We start from the raw sequence: 17,015 nt of genomic DNA on the forward strand, positions 1-17,015 counted from the left end.
GTGTGGGAAAGTCACCTGTTCACAGGCCACCTATGAATCCTTTAATTCCCTTCCTGTCTCCAGTATTTTTGGCAAAGCAAGTGCATAGGGAAGGAAGAGGGAGCACTTTGGAAGACAACCAAAAAGGTTGTAGGTTTATTTTCATCTGGCTTCTATTCCATTCAGATGCAGATTTCACTTAAGCAGTCTTGTGGGAAATGGATAAGGAGTGCAATGCCCACAGTTGAGTGCTCTTGTGTGCAGCTTGGAGAAGCGTGGTTGTTCAGAACACATCAACCTGTTCTGGTTAGTGAGCCCATCTATACACTCATAGTCTAAGACATCTCACACCCCTACTAGAATGCATTTCCACTGAATTTACAACCAAGTCAGGCACTCTCCATTTCCTTTCTGCTTTTTAAACAAGGCACCAAAGTCTCAGATTTCCTTACAGCTACAGCAGAACATAGAGTCAGTTCCATTTTTGGCTCAGAAAATGTGATGACAGAAGTTGGAGTTTAATATCAGGCCTATCCTTTTTCAGGAGGACTGCTTCTGAGCGGACTGCTAAACAGCACTGGGGTTGTGTATGAAGGTTACACAATTACCCTTCTCCTGTTCAATGAGAATACAAAATGAATGGATTAAGCTGAAACTTGCTGTGAGGACCATCAAATCTCTTAGTGAAGGTCCTGGGACATTTACTTTTCCATTTGGGGACTGTTAAGTGCTAAAAGTGGATCCATTAGCACAGGGGTTCTCAACATTTTTCTTTCTGAGCTCTCCCCCCCCGGCCCCCATGCTATACAAATTCTATAACCCAGAGGGGGCATGGGGCTCAGGGCTTTAGCCCTGCAGGGCATTGGGGGTGGGGCACGACTCAGGGCTTCAGATGCCAGATGGGTGGGAGGGGGGCCTCAGGTTTCCTGCCCCAAGGGATGCTGGGGGGACCTTGGGGCTCCCAGCTTTAACCCCACGGGGCGGCTCAGGACTCACAGACCCCCAGTTGAGAACCACTGTATTAGCACTCTGCCAATGTTCTCAATTGTACAGAAACAGCATGAGATACTGAGATGAAATTCGCAAAAAGAAAAGGAGTACTTGTGGTACCTTAGAGACTAACCAATTTATTTGAGCATAAGCTTTCGTGAGCTACAGCTCACTTCATCGGATGCATACTGTGGAAAGTGTAGAGGATCTTATTATATACACACAAAGCATGAAAAAATACCTCCTCCCATCCCACTATCCTGCTGGTAATAGCTTATCTAAAGTGATCACTCTCCTTACAATATGTATGATAATCAAGTTGGGCCATTTCCAGCACAAATCCAGGTTCTCACCCCCCCAACCCCCCCCCCCCACACAAATTCACTCTCCTGAGATGAAATTGGCATGCCTAAATAACAAAATAGTAGTCTACAGTCAGCACTAGAGCAGATGGATTCCAAAAACCAAAGAGGGTGGGTGGGAACAAACTAACTAAGATGAGAGCGAGAAGAGCCACTAGTACTAAGCCAAGACACTCTAAGCTCTTGAAGGTGATAACAGAACACAAAAGAATAGACCCAAGAGTAAGGTGTTGGCTACACTACAAAATTAAGTCAACCTAAGTTAGGCTATGTCTACATAAGAGACCTTACAGAGGCACAGCTATACCACTGCAGCTGCACCGCTGTAATGTCTCCTGTGTAGCAGCTCTATGCCAACGGGAGAGAGAGCTCTCCCGTTGGCATAATTAAACCACCTTCAATGAGCGGCTGTAGGTATATTGGCAGGAGAGCATCTCTCACTGACATAGTGCTATCCACACCAGCACTTCTGTTGGTGTAACTTATGTCACTCTGGGGGTGTGCGTGTGTATGGTTTTTTCCACACCCCCGAGTGACATAAATTTTACTGACAAAAGTGCTAACAGACATAGCCGAAGGTCGACGTACAGCCATTGCTGCTCATGGCCACACTACACCTTCTCTGTTGGTGGTGCACGTCCTCACTAGGAGCATCTCCACAGACTTAACTGTGTGGGGCATTGTGGGGCACCCCCCTCCCAGGGCCCACAGTCTGAGCGATATGCCCCCCCCCCCGCCCTGGGGCTCACAGCTGTCAGCCCCATCATCAGGCCGCTCCAGCTGGGACCCCTGGGGTGGGTGGGCTCCGGCTGTAAGCCCCACGCAGGGCTGGCAGCCAACAGATGATTTAAAAGTATAACGCAGTGTCTACACAGACACTGTGCCGCCCTATCTACATCAACCTAAGCACTACCCTCTCGTGGTGGTGGAGTTATTAGGTGGGTGTAGTGGGCAACTTACGCTGGCAGAAGCAACACCGCAGTGTAGACGCTTACATAGTTAGGCTGACACAGGAGCGTGCAAAGGAATTTAAATTTCACTGCTTTTGGAGGGGCAGGTTTTGTGCCTCCGCCACAGCACCGGGGCTGGAGGAGTTCTGTGCCTCTGCCAATTAATTTGGGGGGGGCCATGTCCCAACTTGTCCCCCTTGTGCATGCCCCAGGTCGACATAAGGCAGCCTATGTCAATCCAACTCTAGTGTAGACCAAGCCTAAGTCACAAGACCATCAACAGGTCAGCAGCTGTAAAGCAACCACATGTCATCTATATTATAAGCCAATGGACTGACAAGAGTTTGCAGGGTGAAGGGCTAGACGCTGCAAGAGAGCTACTTCTGTTTTCGGCAATTATTCTGCCTTTCTAATAGTCTCCAAAAGGACTATTTTTTGTCGCCTCCTTTTGTAATAGGTGGAGCTCAATTCCATTACACTACTCAGCTACCCCAAAAAGCTGTATTATTAGTGGAAAGCACAGATGTATTAAAAACATTTTTTCAAAGACAAATCTAATTCAAGTATTGGCATAGGTGGCCACTATAACAGACTTCATTAGAAAAAGTTGACGCAAACACAGATTTATGCCAGTGGTTCTCAAACTTTTGTACTGGTGACCCCTTTTACATAGCAAGCCTCTGTGTGTAACCATCTTTTTAAATTAAAAACACTTCTTTACATATTTAACACCATTATCAATGCTGGAGGCAAAGCTGGGTTTGGGGTGGAGGCTGACAGCTCATGACCCCCCACGTAATAACTTCACAACCCCCTGAGGGGTCCTGACCCCAATTTTGAGAACCTCTGATTTATGCCATGTGAACTCAAAAGGCATTCTGAAAATGGAACACAATTTAATTAAGGACACACAATATAACTATACCTGTAGAAAGTAAAAGCATAAATCTATTTTTTCTGTAGTTATAGGGGTACAAAGTAAGTTAATTCTCAAATTTATATGTTCATTCTAATAATCCATGATCACAAACAGCTGAGGACACCCTCTGATCCAAACATTTCTTTTGGCACATTCTGAAAGAAACCACAGAACATTAAGAAAAGAGGTACTTGTGGCACCTTAGAGACTAACAAATTGCTAGTCTCTAAGGTGCCACAAGTACTCCTTTTCTTTTTGCAGATACAGACTAACACGGCTGCTACTCTGAAACAGAACATTAAAATATTTATAAGACTATGTGCAGCCTGAAGTAAGGAAAAGAAAACAATTCACAATTGTAACCATCCTTTCTTATCACCCAGCCCTCAAGGAGGGAAGGGGGGGGAAAAACACTTGTTTTTTGGTTTTGGTTGGGCTCCTGTAAGTTTAGCCTCTTCAATCCATCAGCCAATTGGATTTCATTATTCCATTTACTAAATGTGTTCTAGGTATGCCCCAGACACCAGTGTGGGTTCTCCAGCATTCTTTCCTGGCCATTTAACAGCACTGAGGGGGGAGAAGGGCTGGATCAGAAAGGCTGAGTACCTGACTCATTTGTCATTCTAGAATTCTGTGTTAAATGCCAACTCCTCCCTTTAAAGAAATCAATCCCTTTTTCTGCTCTTTCACTTTTTAGAACAATCGCTCTTGATGTCCAGGGGAGCATAGGTGGTTGCTAAATTAGGGTCATAATGTGCCACTCACTGAGATGCCAGGTCAGCTACTGCCCAGAATGTTGTAATTACCAAGAACAGCTGGTAATGAGAACTCACTAGTTACTGACGTAACCTCTTCCTATAAACTGAACTCCAGAAGAAAAAAAAATAGTGACGACAAAGCAATCTTCATGCTAAAGTGCTCTTTACTTCACAGAAACTAAACAGCTTTTCCATCATCAAGCATGAATACCATTCACTACCAATAGCATGACTTTATGCTGCTCAGCTTCACATGAAACAAAAAGACAAATCCTGAGCTTATGTGATTTGATCACACAAATATGTTCATCTGATAAATCAGTATCCCACACAGCAACTCTTCATTTCACTACACCAAGATAGTTTTATGGAAATATTAAGGGTAAACACAAACACTGAAGCAAGTTTATGTATGACAAGGGACTCTGGGAGCCACTTTCAATTTTGAGTGTAATTTACAGCCTTACACTTGGAGGTCTATGCACACTATTTTGATATACATACAGTGGTGCTGGAACCCTTATAACAGTGGGGGCACTGAAATCCAGCCCCTTACTCCTATCCGCAACCCCCTCAGCTGCAGCCGGGAGCAATGCCGTGTCTCTGGGGGGGCGGGGGGGGGGGTGGGAGACGACGACCCCAAACAGGGGTAAGAGGGAAAGGCTGCAGGAGCAGAGCCCCAAGCATGAGCCCACAGACGGGACCCCACATGCAGAGTCAGAAGTGGAGCCCCGGGAGTGAGGCTAGCGGCTGGGACCCCAGGAGCGGGGGGCTGGGTGCAGGGCCCCAGGCACAGGGCCAGTGACTGAAGCTAGTGCCCCAAGAGCAGAGCCCCAGGCACAGGGCCCTGGCTACAGGGCCAGCAGCCAGGAAGCTGGCTGGCAGCCAGGACCAGAGCCAGGGGTACAGGGCCAGAGGCTGGGACTCGAACCCCAGGTGCAGGGCCGGGAAGCAGAGTGCCGGGCTTGGGGCCACAGGCTGGAAGTGGGGCCCCGGCCCGGAGCCCTGGGTGTGGGGCCAGCAGCCAGGGAACAGGGCTGGTGGCCAGGACCCAAGCCCTGGGCAGGGAAGTGGAGGCCTGAGTGCGGGGCCAGTGGCCCCACGTAAAACCTGGGGGTGCTGGAGCACTCCCTGCACTCCTAGTTTCCACACCTATGTATACATATTAAAAATAAGGTTTATTTGTCTACAATACTATGTAACTAGCTAATCTTTAACAGCTGAAGAATCATATCCTTATCCAGTGACTTTGCAATAAGACATAATATAGTACTGGATTTTGTAGTGTCATGAATAATGCAACCCTTGATAAGTCATCCAGTGGGTAACAAGTCAGAAGATTTAGCCTACGTGTCCCCAGTGCTCAAGGTTCACACAAGGTTGAAGTGGGCAAGAGGGAAATGCTCGAAGTCTCGTAGACACTCCAAAAGTATAGTTTTAATGCTCAAAAAAGCTAAAGAAGACACATATTTCTCTCCCCACCCCCACAAACTACATTGCAATCCATTGTCAAGAGCGTGGTCAGCAAAGAGTCTCCCTAAACTGATAATGAAAGTGGTTTTGTCCCATCTAAACTGTTAGTTAAGCCATTTTCAGTATCAGTTCAGAGGGAACCTGACTACCACTATCAGCAATGGATCACAGTTTCTTTGAATAGTCTCTATCACGTCTAGAGACACACAGGACTGGTTTAGGTTTAAAATTTAGGTCAACATAGCTACAGCCATCAAGGATATGAAAAAAAAATCCATACCCAACTGACATAGCTACACCAACTTAACCCCCAGTGTAGATGCAGCTACATAGATAGAAAACTGCTTCCGTCAACCTAGCTACCATCGCTTTAAGTGGTGACATTTCTACAGTGACAGAAAAACCCCTTCCATTGCTGTTAGTGCGTCTACACACCATGGGGTTATGCCGGCATAGCTATGGTGCTGTAGCTATGCCAGTATTGTCTCCGTAGTGTATGCATACCCACAGACTTCAAAAGTTAACACCCCACTGACATAAATTGAGGTAGTTCACACCTCTTGGGGCAAACAAGTGTGCCCTCTTCCTTATACTAACTCATGTGCAGGTGAGCAGCTCACTACATGTGCACTCACTACATGTCATGGAGCTCTGTTATATTCCTGTGCACTGATACCCAGTCGTCCCACTGCTTTGTGAATCCACTGAATGTTCACCCGGTGTATTGTGGGGCACAAGCAGTGTGGAAGCTACCATAGCCTGAGGCTGGAGTACTGCTCAAAGAGCAAGAGTAGGTATACACATATGGATTCTATCAACCCGCAGACCTGAAGGAATTCCATGAGGCACAGCCCAGCTACTCAGGACGGGATTTGAGCTTCAGACAGTTCATGACTCTTCCTGAATCATCGCAGGCAACCTGCAACAGAAGTGCTACAGTTTTTGGCATTTTGCTTATTCTGCCTGGGATCCAGTAATAGCAAAGCACTAGACACTCACATACTACAGAACGGGCACCAGGTCTTTGTCAACACTAGCAAAAACAAGACATGTAATTCACCACCAGTTCAACTGGTGATAAGAAAAGTAGAAGCTGTACAGTAGACAAAGTGCAGGCAAGCTTAAACATTTTTTTATCATGTTTAAAGCTCAAGTCATAGCATCAGTCCAGGTGCTTGGGCCAGGAAATTCTCATTTTTGGCAGTTTAGACACAACCGTGCAGGGTATAGAAGAGCCCTATGCAACTCAAGAGCCATAAATTAAGAGTAACTGATTAACTCAACAACTGCTGAGTTTGGCACTTACTGATCATGCCTGGTATCAGGTATGTTTCTGTCCATTTGCAGTTTGTCACTTTCTACTTGATTGAACTTATTACGAGCGTATGGGTCTTGACCAGATCGGACCATAGTGACACCAACATAACTGTCTTGATCAAAATCTTGCCATCGAACTTTTCCTAAAAAGGAAGAAACCCAAAGTTAAATATTTGCATCACAGATCTGAAGCATTAAGCTCTAGTTTTCACATGTCTGAAATCAAAGTTTTCACTTTTACCAGATCAAAGTGCTTTAAAATAAATGAAGCTTTAACACTTCAATGAGGCAGGCAATACACTTCTTTTATATCTGGGTTACACTGATGCACAAAGTTATTTGCTCGGAGTCACACAATTGACTAGTGCAAAGTTTCAGTAGGAAATGAATTAATGGTATTCCGACTCCTAGTCCTGCTGCTACTGTAATCACTAGATCATGCTGCTTTTCTCAGTTACAGGTTTTAACCTCAGGAACCATATGTTCCAATTTAAAAGGGCATTTCCACATCAGGCAGCTGATCATTCAAGCACAGATTTACACCCCAATAAAGACACTTAATTTTTCCAGTTTAGATTTCAATTAACTTCACTAAACCAAACCACTATGGTTTAATTTAGCCAGTCTCATATTTAAAAATAATGATTTGTAACTCCATGCTCTAAAGGTTTGTTCTTCATAAACTTGGTTAAAAGTAAATTTTATAAGTTATTTTGTAAGACATAAATGCTACCAATAGTTAGGACACTTGACCACTTTCTGATATGAAATACATGAACTAGTTGGAACACTTTGTAGCTTTTAGGTTTTGTCATGAGCAGGTTAACTCTTTACTAAGGAGCACAATATGCGATCCCTGGTAATACAGTATTGGCATGCTTATGGAGATGTATGCTTTATCCGAAGCCTGCTTCTTCTAACATTGCAGTAAGGAATTAAGATAAAGCAATGTTCTCTTCTGAGAGGATGAACACTTTCATAAAATTACTGATCTTGTGATATACACCAGAAGCTTGGTTTGCATCTAGAAAAAAAAATGGTGAACTCTGTTCTTAATTTTTATTTTAAAATAAATTAATCTTCCTTATACGGCCATTGACAGCCAACCTATTGTAATTGTACAGGATTTATGCTTTCTGACTCAAAACCACTTGAGCACAAATAGTGTTACCCCTAACAACTAAATGCTATTTTACTGCGAAGTGTTCAAGGCACCATATTAAAGTTGCTGTGTAGCACCAAGCATGCTGCTGACACTAAACAAATGATGAGACAAAGCAACACTCTCTTGGGGTCAGTATGTTTGATAACATGTTCACAAGAAGTTACGCTTCACTGGGAGTTTTTCAAAAGCAACACGGGGAACTGTCATTTCAGAGGTATTTTTGGGAAAGTCCAGTAAGTGGCAGACTGGCAGAGAGTGTGTCATTCTCTTGAAGCACCCCATGGATGCTAACAAAAGTTTTTAGGCAAATAAAGCATATATCTTAGGATACTTTACCCATAACCTGCTGCTCTGCTTCACGGGTGTACTAGTATAAGGCCTGGTCTACACGGGGGGGGAGGGAAGAAATCCATCTAAGCTATGCAACTTCAGCTACAAGAATAGCATAGCTGAAGTCGACGTATCCTAGATAGACTTAGAATTACTTACTTCGCGTCCTCGCGGCGCGAGATCGACGGCCATCGTTCCCCCGTCGACTCTGCTTCCGCCTCTCATCCTGGTGGAGTTCCGGAGTCGACAGCAGAGTGATCTGGGATCGATTTATCACATCTACACTAGACGTGATAAATCGATCCCCGATAGGTCGATCGCTACCCGCTGATCCAGCAGGTAGTGTAGATGTGGCCTAACAGGCATTCATTAGGGCAGCCAGAGATTTCAAATACACCTTTACTGTTGCCAATTTGCACAGTGTGCAAAGTGAGTTAGGACTGTCTGTTACACAACTGATTGAAGATATAGCGAACCAGAATTCCACTTGGAATTTCTGCTGGAAAATAAGACTGATACCAAAATACTGTGTGAGACAAAAATCCATCAAGAATGGAAACAGTTTACTGAAAAGAAAATCACTGAGTAGATTTGAGATTCTCTAGAGTTTGAGCCATCTGAGGAGCTGATGAATGAAGTTAGCTCTGACCAAGCCTGCGGTGGTGGTGTTTGGAGTTCAAATACTGACAGTTTACCTGAACAGCAAGTACTAGTGAAAAGCAGAGGAGCCATGGGAAGTAAATATTTTAAGACAGTCTAGTCAGAGAAAGAACATAGATTCCTATATTTTGAATTACAGGTTTAAGAGCTATTCAATTAGTTCAGATTGAACACCTCCTACAAATGAATTTACCTCCCAAAAGAGGCTGAAGAAAATATCCAGAAAAGCCAGAACCAGAGAGACCAAAATGTAACAGACTGAAACACATTTATTTAGCAACCTGTGAAGCGAGCAAGAGGGGAGACTACAGCACTATGGGTAGAAAAACAGATTTTCAGCTTCCAATTAGTGAAAATGCAACAGAGGGAACACTTTGTAGCTGTCAAAGCCCAACCTTAAGAGTGGTAAAAAGAAACTTCTATGAGTCTTCCAAATTTCTCTCGGGACATTTTCAGGGATTTACCCTTTGAAGTCAGTTCTACACTTGAGAATTCTGACACTGCAAACACTTGCAACATCTTCACACAACAGTTTGCAATAATGCACAATTGCTCCTATTTGAAACAAGGCTTATCACTTCTCCTGCCCCAAGTCACTCAGCACTTTCGCAGAGACAGCATATACCATTAGTGCTAATGCTGCAGCTCCACCATGGGAGCTGATTTTCCTAGCAGTGTTCCACAATAACCCTGCAAGCACTCCAGTAAACAATATGTGCAATATCACTGTGAGAGATATGGCAAACAGGTATATCTCGAGACCTCTGTATTTAACATTAGGAATGTTATCTGTATATTTGAGTGAGCTCTTGAAAGCATGAAAAAAGTCAGAGACTATTATATTGAGATAGACCAGGTGATATGGGCACGCATGATACAAAGGTCTGTGAATGTTCTAAGTATGTGTCTGTTCCTGGCTCACCGGGTGGTTTCCCTGTGGAATCATGATGGATGATCAACGCAAAATCCCAAGGCTGGTTATGCAGATACCCAGTGTTTGACGCCTGACCACCTGGGGAAAGGGACAGTGACTGGTTGTACATATTTCAGGAGACTTAGAAACTAAAAACAGGAGGGTTTGGATATAAAAACAGAGTTTGAACTGACATAGGGGGCTTCTTGGGCTACAAATGGACATGACCGGATAACCAAGAGAGGCAAAGCCTGACTGAAAGATCTGAAAGACTTTGGAACTTATCAGGGATTCCAATTCCTGTAAGAACTGATGGCAAGGGTGGGGGCTTCTGGTGAACTTAACAAGCATTTAATCCTCTTATTGTTTTACATGTTTTCAAGGTTTTTTATCCTAAAATAAATGTACTCTGCTCTGAAAGAGCTGTTTGACTACTTGGAACTACTGGCATGCACTGGTCAAAGCCCTGGAAGAGAAAGCAACAAGCAGGTGCTGGACTCAGACTTGTGGAGATAAACAAGGGGGCTGCAAGTCTAAACCCCCTGGGTTAAAAGGGAGAGGGATATGTGTCCCTGCTCAGAGAATGGTGATGGCTAGAGGCCTGAGAGGGGATTCCTTGAGCAGACCACAGAGGTCAAAGGTTTAGTTAGCCCAAAACTGTGACAATCACCTATACGCCTGATGATTCATATTGAACTACAGTAACTTCAAATATGCATCAAATAATAGTTTTCCATTTTATAAAGTGCAATGCCTTCAATCCTAAAGATTTTCTGGATTAAAAAATAAAGGCTATTTTAATGTAATACTGACATTTAATTTTACAAAATACATACTACTGTATACATTAAAAATGTTAATGCATATGAATCACTTTTTAAAATTGTTACAGCACCTCTTCAATAGTGAAATGGTATTCCCACCAACCCCTGCTTAAGGGACTTGCGCTGACAACTGTGGAATGCGTACCTACAATGCTCTGGTACGGCAGCAGTTGGAGGGACCAATGCAAGTGTTCTCATAAGACAGGTTTACATCAGCTAGAATTGCTCATGTGGCACTGCATGGTTATAAAGTACAACAGTTCAAGTGAACTACTGTAAATTGTAACTGTGCAAAGGGAAATTAAAATGCGGCTCAGCAAAAACAAGGATATTGTCTCTGAAGCTGTAAAGAGGGTAGTGTTTGACAATTTACTAATAATTAAGTTTTAAGATTAAAGGCTCGATTAATCAGCCTTTTCCAGCAACTGACCATGTATTTTTTATATGTTATCTGCTTTGTTTCCCAGTATACACGCACTACTGGGGAAGGTTTCAGAGTAGCAGCCGTGTTAGTCTGTATTCGCAAAAAGAAAAGGAGTACTTGTGGCATCTTAGAGACTAACCAATTCATTTGAGCATAAGCTTTCGTGAGCTACAGCATCCGATGAAGTGAGCTGTAGCTCACGAAAGCTTACGCTCAAATAAATTGGTTAGTCTCTAAGGTGCCACAAGTACTCCTGTTCTTTTTACTACTGGGGAACTCATTTTTCAGAGCTACTGGTGAGCATTTATTGGCGGCTTGGAGAGTGGGGTCTGTTTCCAACTGTCAAATTGCATTAAAAAAGACAGGTACAAATACATTAAATATTTAGCTTATATTTTACCTTATGCGATACTGATAGAACATGTTTCCTAAACTTTGTAGAGTATGTGCTATGCAGTGTAGTTTTGATTTAGCTTATTAGACACTCACTGTTAAACTAAAAATAAAATTCTCCCCAAATATTGTGGTTCTGATTCATATAGGATATCAGACTAAGTTTCAGGACAGGAAGTTAGTATCCAACAAGACAAAGAAAAAAAAAAAGAAAAAAAGAAAAAGAAAAAACCATATTCCTAATCACTAACAATGTCCCAGAGAGCAGTAGAGACTTGCACTGCTTTAGGCATTAGTGATGCAGTCAGCTAAGGTAACTCAAAAGCCTGAATTTGGGTTGACAAGTAAAAGAATTTTCAAATATTTTGTTTCACATTTTATTTGTAAGCGCTAGTGACAGTAGCTTTAGAATTTATGAAAGCATATTCATTTATTTTAAAAAGCAGATGACGCCTAAAAAATTCTCCTAGGTTGTTAATTTTCTTCAAGATCATCTATACTAGTCCAGATGTTTGGGTTATAATTGCTCCCAACGAAGCATCTGGATTTGTACAGAAGATCAATGAGAGAAAACATACTGTGGAACCATCTGGTAGAAAGTAATCTCCTTTGCAAGATACACTTGTTCTTCAAGTGCTAGGCATCGGAGACCATTCTAATGAGTTATTAGCTTTTTTACACTCCTTGGTGCTTTAATTCTACCTATGCATATTTACCACTGCTGCAAAACAGCAGGTTTTACAGCAACAGGAGTATTAGGAAGAGGAACAAACCTATATTGATAAATACATAAATGAGCACATCCCACGGTCAATTGAGGCTTTCCTAGCTCATACCTCAGGAAATGTCCCTGTTCCTCTTAAACAAAGACACTGGACTCCTTGCTCCATTCATACGTTATATGCTAGAGAATGTCAGATATGAGTGGGAAAAGATGCCACTTTGCTTTGGAGCACATAAAGCTTATAGCCCATACATTAGCCTAGACCAGGGGTGGCCAACATGTGGCTCCGGAGCCACATGCGGCTCTTCAGAAGTTAATATGCAGCTCCTTGTATAGGCATCGACTCCAGGGCTGGAGCTACAGGTGCCAACTTTCCAAGGTGCTGGGGGGTACTCACTGCTCAACCCCTGGCTCTGCCACAGGGCCTGTCCCCACTCCACTCCTTCCCTCCCCTGAGCCTGCCGTGTCCTTGTTCGCCCCCCCCCCCCCCCTTCCCCGCCTCCTGCAGGTCACAAAACAGCTGATCGGGAGGTGCAGGGAGGGAGGGAGAGGGAAGTGCTGATCAACGGAGCTGCCAGTGGGCAGGAGGCACTGGGAGCCAGGGGGGTTGGCTGATGTGGGGCTGCTGATGTATTACTGTGGCTCCTTGGCAATATACATTGGTAAATTCTGGCTCCTTCTCAGGCTCAGGTTGGCCACCCCGGCCTAGACAGACTGTTACACAAAAGAAACACAATCTCTATCAGAAAAGCCTGTTTTGTTTTGTTTTTCAATTTGTAGCTAAAATGACCTGCTCCTGATTGAAGATTCAACACTGGGCTCATGTGTCAAGTATCACTTTCCAATGGGGAGTACATACCACCTGCCAGTCCCACCAGTGGAGAGAACTGGAGCACCTCTTGTTCAAGAGCCTTCTTCCAACAAATGAATCTGTACGCAGGGAATAGCTTATAGCATGAGCAGGCACGGATCAAATGTAGATAGAGTATTTTAGGACCAAGCCTCAGCAAAATAGGTATTTTTACTCGCAAGGTGGGCTAGAGTTCAGAAAGTTGAAGTTTTCAGAATGAAAGCAAATCCACATTTTGCATAATAATTCTCTCCCTTCCTGGGTAAAAGCCTCTATCAGAAAAATTCACAGCCCCAGCTTCTCATAGTTTTGGATATTTTACTTTGGCAACAAACATTACTGCAATACCTGGAGGTAGGGTCTCCACACTTTGTGCTTTGTCTTCCCCATTGTTACTGCGAGGGTCTTTCTTTTTTAGTGCATCAATGTCATTTGGGTCCTCCTGAAAAGCAAACAAAAAAAAACTTAAAACCATTTCTTAAATTGGTATGATTAATTTATATTAATTTTCTGTATTTTCAAAAGGGATGACTAGTCACTTTTATTCTTTGACACTAACATGGCCTTTAGACCCTTTTAAGGGTATAAAAACCTCAAGAGATTTGTTTTAGGCACCAAGGGAGAGAATGGCAAATTCCCCAATTTTTCCAAAAATAGGAAAATAAAACAGGGTTCTAGACACTGGATCAAACATTTAACATATATGGCAACTACTTAGTGGAAGAAATATCTTGCTCTCAAATAGAAAATTTCTTAGGAAATGTGAACCTAAATGTAATCTGTGATACTGAAGTTTGTTTCTACAAAGAATCGTGACGGCAAAGTGTGACTAAAACAAAAACTAAATAGTGTATGTCCAGCAGTTTTCACATTCAGAGCACTATTACTTGAATATTTATAATAAAAGCTAAATACTACATAGCTAAGTTATTAATTTTCATCATATTCTGGGAAGTGGCTTTCCGATACAAAAACTTTTGAAAGGGCCATAGCAAGTTGCCCTTTAGAGGCACCCATTTTGGCAGAACCCATGCTGATAGCAGATTTTCAAATAATAGTTCCACTGGATTTCTGACTATAGTAATAGTGAAAAATGCTAAGATTTAGTGAAAAAGCAACTATCAGTCTTTTTGAATTCCAGTAAAGATATTGATAAATACAGGATGAAAGTTCACTAACAGCCCCATTTTAATTCCTGCTTCATCACACAGAGAACTCAATCATGTGTTCATGTTACCATACAAACAACTGATATCAATTCAGCATTAGGATACATCACAGAATCAAGTTGGAAGAGAGAGTGGGATAACAGAAAGCATTTATTTTAAAAGACTATATTTGGTAATTAGGTATATTACGACAGTGAGGTTTTACTATGAAGTGTCTATGGAAAAGCCTTTATTCTACACATCTGCACTCTACTTATTCAGTCAGCTGCTCCTATTAGCCCTGCAGAGTCAACACAATTAAGGAAGATTCTATTCCTTCTCCTGCATTACAGTTATTTGCTAAGTCTCAATTACAGAGTCAGTTTCCCCTGTGAAAACCCACTAAGGGCAGGATTTGCCCTGCAGAATCTTTAATATTGATGGTGGCATGTGAGAAGGAATGAACCAAGCTTGACACGCAGAGTCAAAGCTGAGCAAGCAAGGGCAGCTGAAACACTTGTTAACAGAATATATTTGATCTGAACGATATTGGAAGGCAGACATTGACATTAGCTATAAAATAGTAAAAATTTGTAAGGGAACTCAAGGGCAGGTGTAGTTGGTGAAACTACTTGTCACTCAATACTGTCTAGATTTCAATTTTGTGTCCCTATAAAGGAGAAATATCCTATCCTTTCATGAAAATTCAGAGTACACATCTGTCAAAGCATTTCTAAAGCTCCCACTCACTGTAGTTTACCAGTGCCAAATTCAAAATTAAGTACTTTGTGTGCAAAGTTTACATGCATTGATGCTTAAGCATAAGTATATTTTTAGAAGGCTTTTTGATGCTGTTTTTTAAACAGCCACTACCCATGCAAATACTGAAAAAAGCTGCAAGTCTGAACTGAGATTTTATAGATTCAGAACAGATTGGAGTAAATAATGCTTATCAGAAATTTGATTATTCAGAATTCCTTGGCCATTTACAAGAATCACATACTTTGTGGTAAGCTATATTCTACAGCAAGAGGCTTGTTTTTACAGCACTATGGTGCAGCAGACTGGAAAATCTGGTCCAGCTTCATTCAAGTTCAGTGTGCCACAAATATTTGTACTGACAACGTACAACTGCATCAAAGAAGCTGTAACAGAAAAGCTGGGTAGGAGATATTTGTGGGTTTCAGCATCCAAAAAGGCATGGCAGACAGTTGGAGGCTGTGAGATAAACGTGTTAGCTCCCTATACCTGATAAAGATCAGCAGTGACATAATGAAGTTGATATTTAAATGGTCATCTTTAGGTTTTAGAATTTAAATCTCAGATGAATGATACAGTTCAATACTTTTCAAGTAGTTTGCTGGCTCAGGGAAACCGCACACTTCTGTTCAGATCAGGTAGGTTTTCTTTACAGCCATGAGAGCTAGGAAGTTTTAGTTTCTATAGTACAACTCTGCAGTAAGGAGTGGATTCTGCAGTACATTCCATGGCATCACAAAAATACATGGGTCCTACTTTCACATAGGTAGCTTTATTATATAATCTTAAATTCTTCAATCTTAAAGAGGTAACTAGTTATAACAGAAAAACCCATTAGTCTGCCTTGTACAAGGGACACCCAAAAACACTCAATCTCAGATACACACTTGGCACTGTGAGCCTGAATAGAGAACATTTACCCTGACAACTTTAATCTCAAAATGGTTTACAAAATATATAAAGGAATTACTTCACCGAACTTCATGGGTAGAATGTGACAGGTGTGAAAACAGTGCATGAGAGATTAGCACAGGAAGTGAATACTTAATCCAACTGAAATTATAGGAGAATTATGGATGGGCAGAATATTAGTTATCCAAAGCACATAACTGGTCTGTGCAGTTCAGGAATATTTATTCCCGGAAATCAGATATGTAGTTCTGAAACAATGATTCATTATTGCTGGTAAGTAAAACATCAGAAAGCCCTTGCCTCATAGTCAATACCCTTGGCTTCCTTCTGCACTCATGTGTGGTTTCCCTTAAAGGCTAGCCTCCTCTGCCCCTGGCTTCTCACTCATGTTTGGAAGCTCCTCTTCCATCAATTTCCTTCTTTCAGCTGTCCTGAAATTAACAGATGGGCAGAGCTAAATTCTGTTTGTGAAGTATGTAATCTGATAACTGTATGTCTGCACAATTAGAAGTTATTAACAGTGTATCCACCTTCCTGGAATGGTTTATTTTCTTACTTTTAAAGACATCATTTCCCCCCTTTTTAAACATTATGTTCCTTAGCAAACATAACTCTACCAAGTTTTGCCTAGAAATCAGCTTTAAATTAACTTTTTTTGTGATTCTGATTTAGGTTAAGTTGGCGATCAGTTTGCTTTCCCTGGCAAAGCAAACTCCTTGGTATCAAGCTTCCCTTCACAACAAAGGTCGATTACCTGGACTTGATTACTAATGCACCATAATATTACTACAGTTGCCAACAACTCTAAAATTTGTAAAACTATCACAAGAGCAGTGACTAGGAGAACCATGTCCAAAGGTGAAGAATGTTTTTACAAAATGTAAGTGTAGGTACCAAGTCCCACATGTTGAAGCCTAGAGCAAAATGTTAGAGAGCTATAACAACTTAGATTAATTGACAAGGACATTCTTCCCCTTCAGTATCTATAGCCATACATATTTATGTCAGACTCTTTCAGTGGAATAGCATTCAGTGGTAAGCGCAAGATACTGCAAGTATAGCTATGCTTGCCATAGGAGAGTATTTTAACAGATTACTATTCGTATTCACACTCATTGCTAAGGTAAAGAGTTATATCGATTTAATGGTGCAGAAAATAGCAGGC

General features: G+C 42.0%; 1 protein-coding gene across 1 annotated transcript in view; it reads right to left on the reverse strand.

Moving 5' to 3' along the window:
- The window catches only part of GALNT2 (polypeptide N-acetylgalactosaminyltransferase 2), a 141,975-nt gene that overhangs the window by 56,788 nt on the left and 68,172 nt on the right, over positions 1-17,015 (reverse strand). The window contains exons 2-3 of the mRNA XM_074948819.1: positions 13,380-13,473; positions 6,738-6,891 (exon numbers count right to left, since the gene is read on the reverse strand). Of these exons, the coding sequence (XP_074804920.1) occupies positions 6,738-6,891; positions 13,380-13,473 (248 nt within the window). The remainder of the gene's footprint in view (positions 1-6,737; positions 6,892-13,379; positions 13,474-17,015) is intronic.

This window comes from Natator depressus, chromosome 3 (genome assembly GCF_965152275.1).
Source record: "Natator depressus isolate rNatDep1 chromosome 3, rNatDep2.hap1, whole genome shotgun sequence".
NCBI lineage: Eukaryota > Metazoa > Chordata > Testudines > Cheloniidae > Natator > Natator depressus.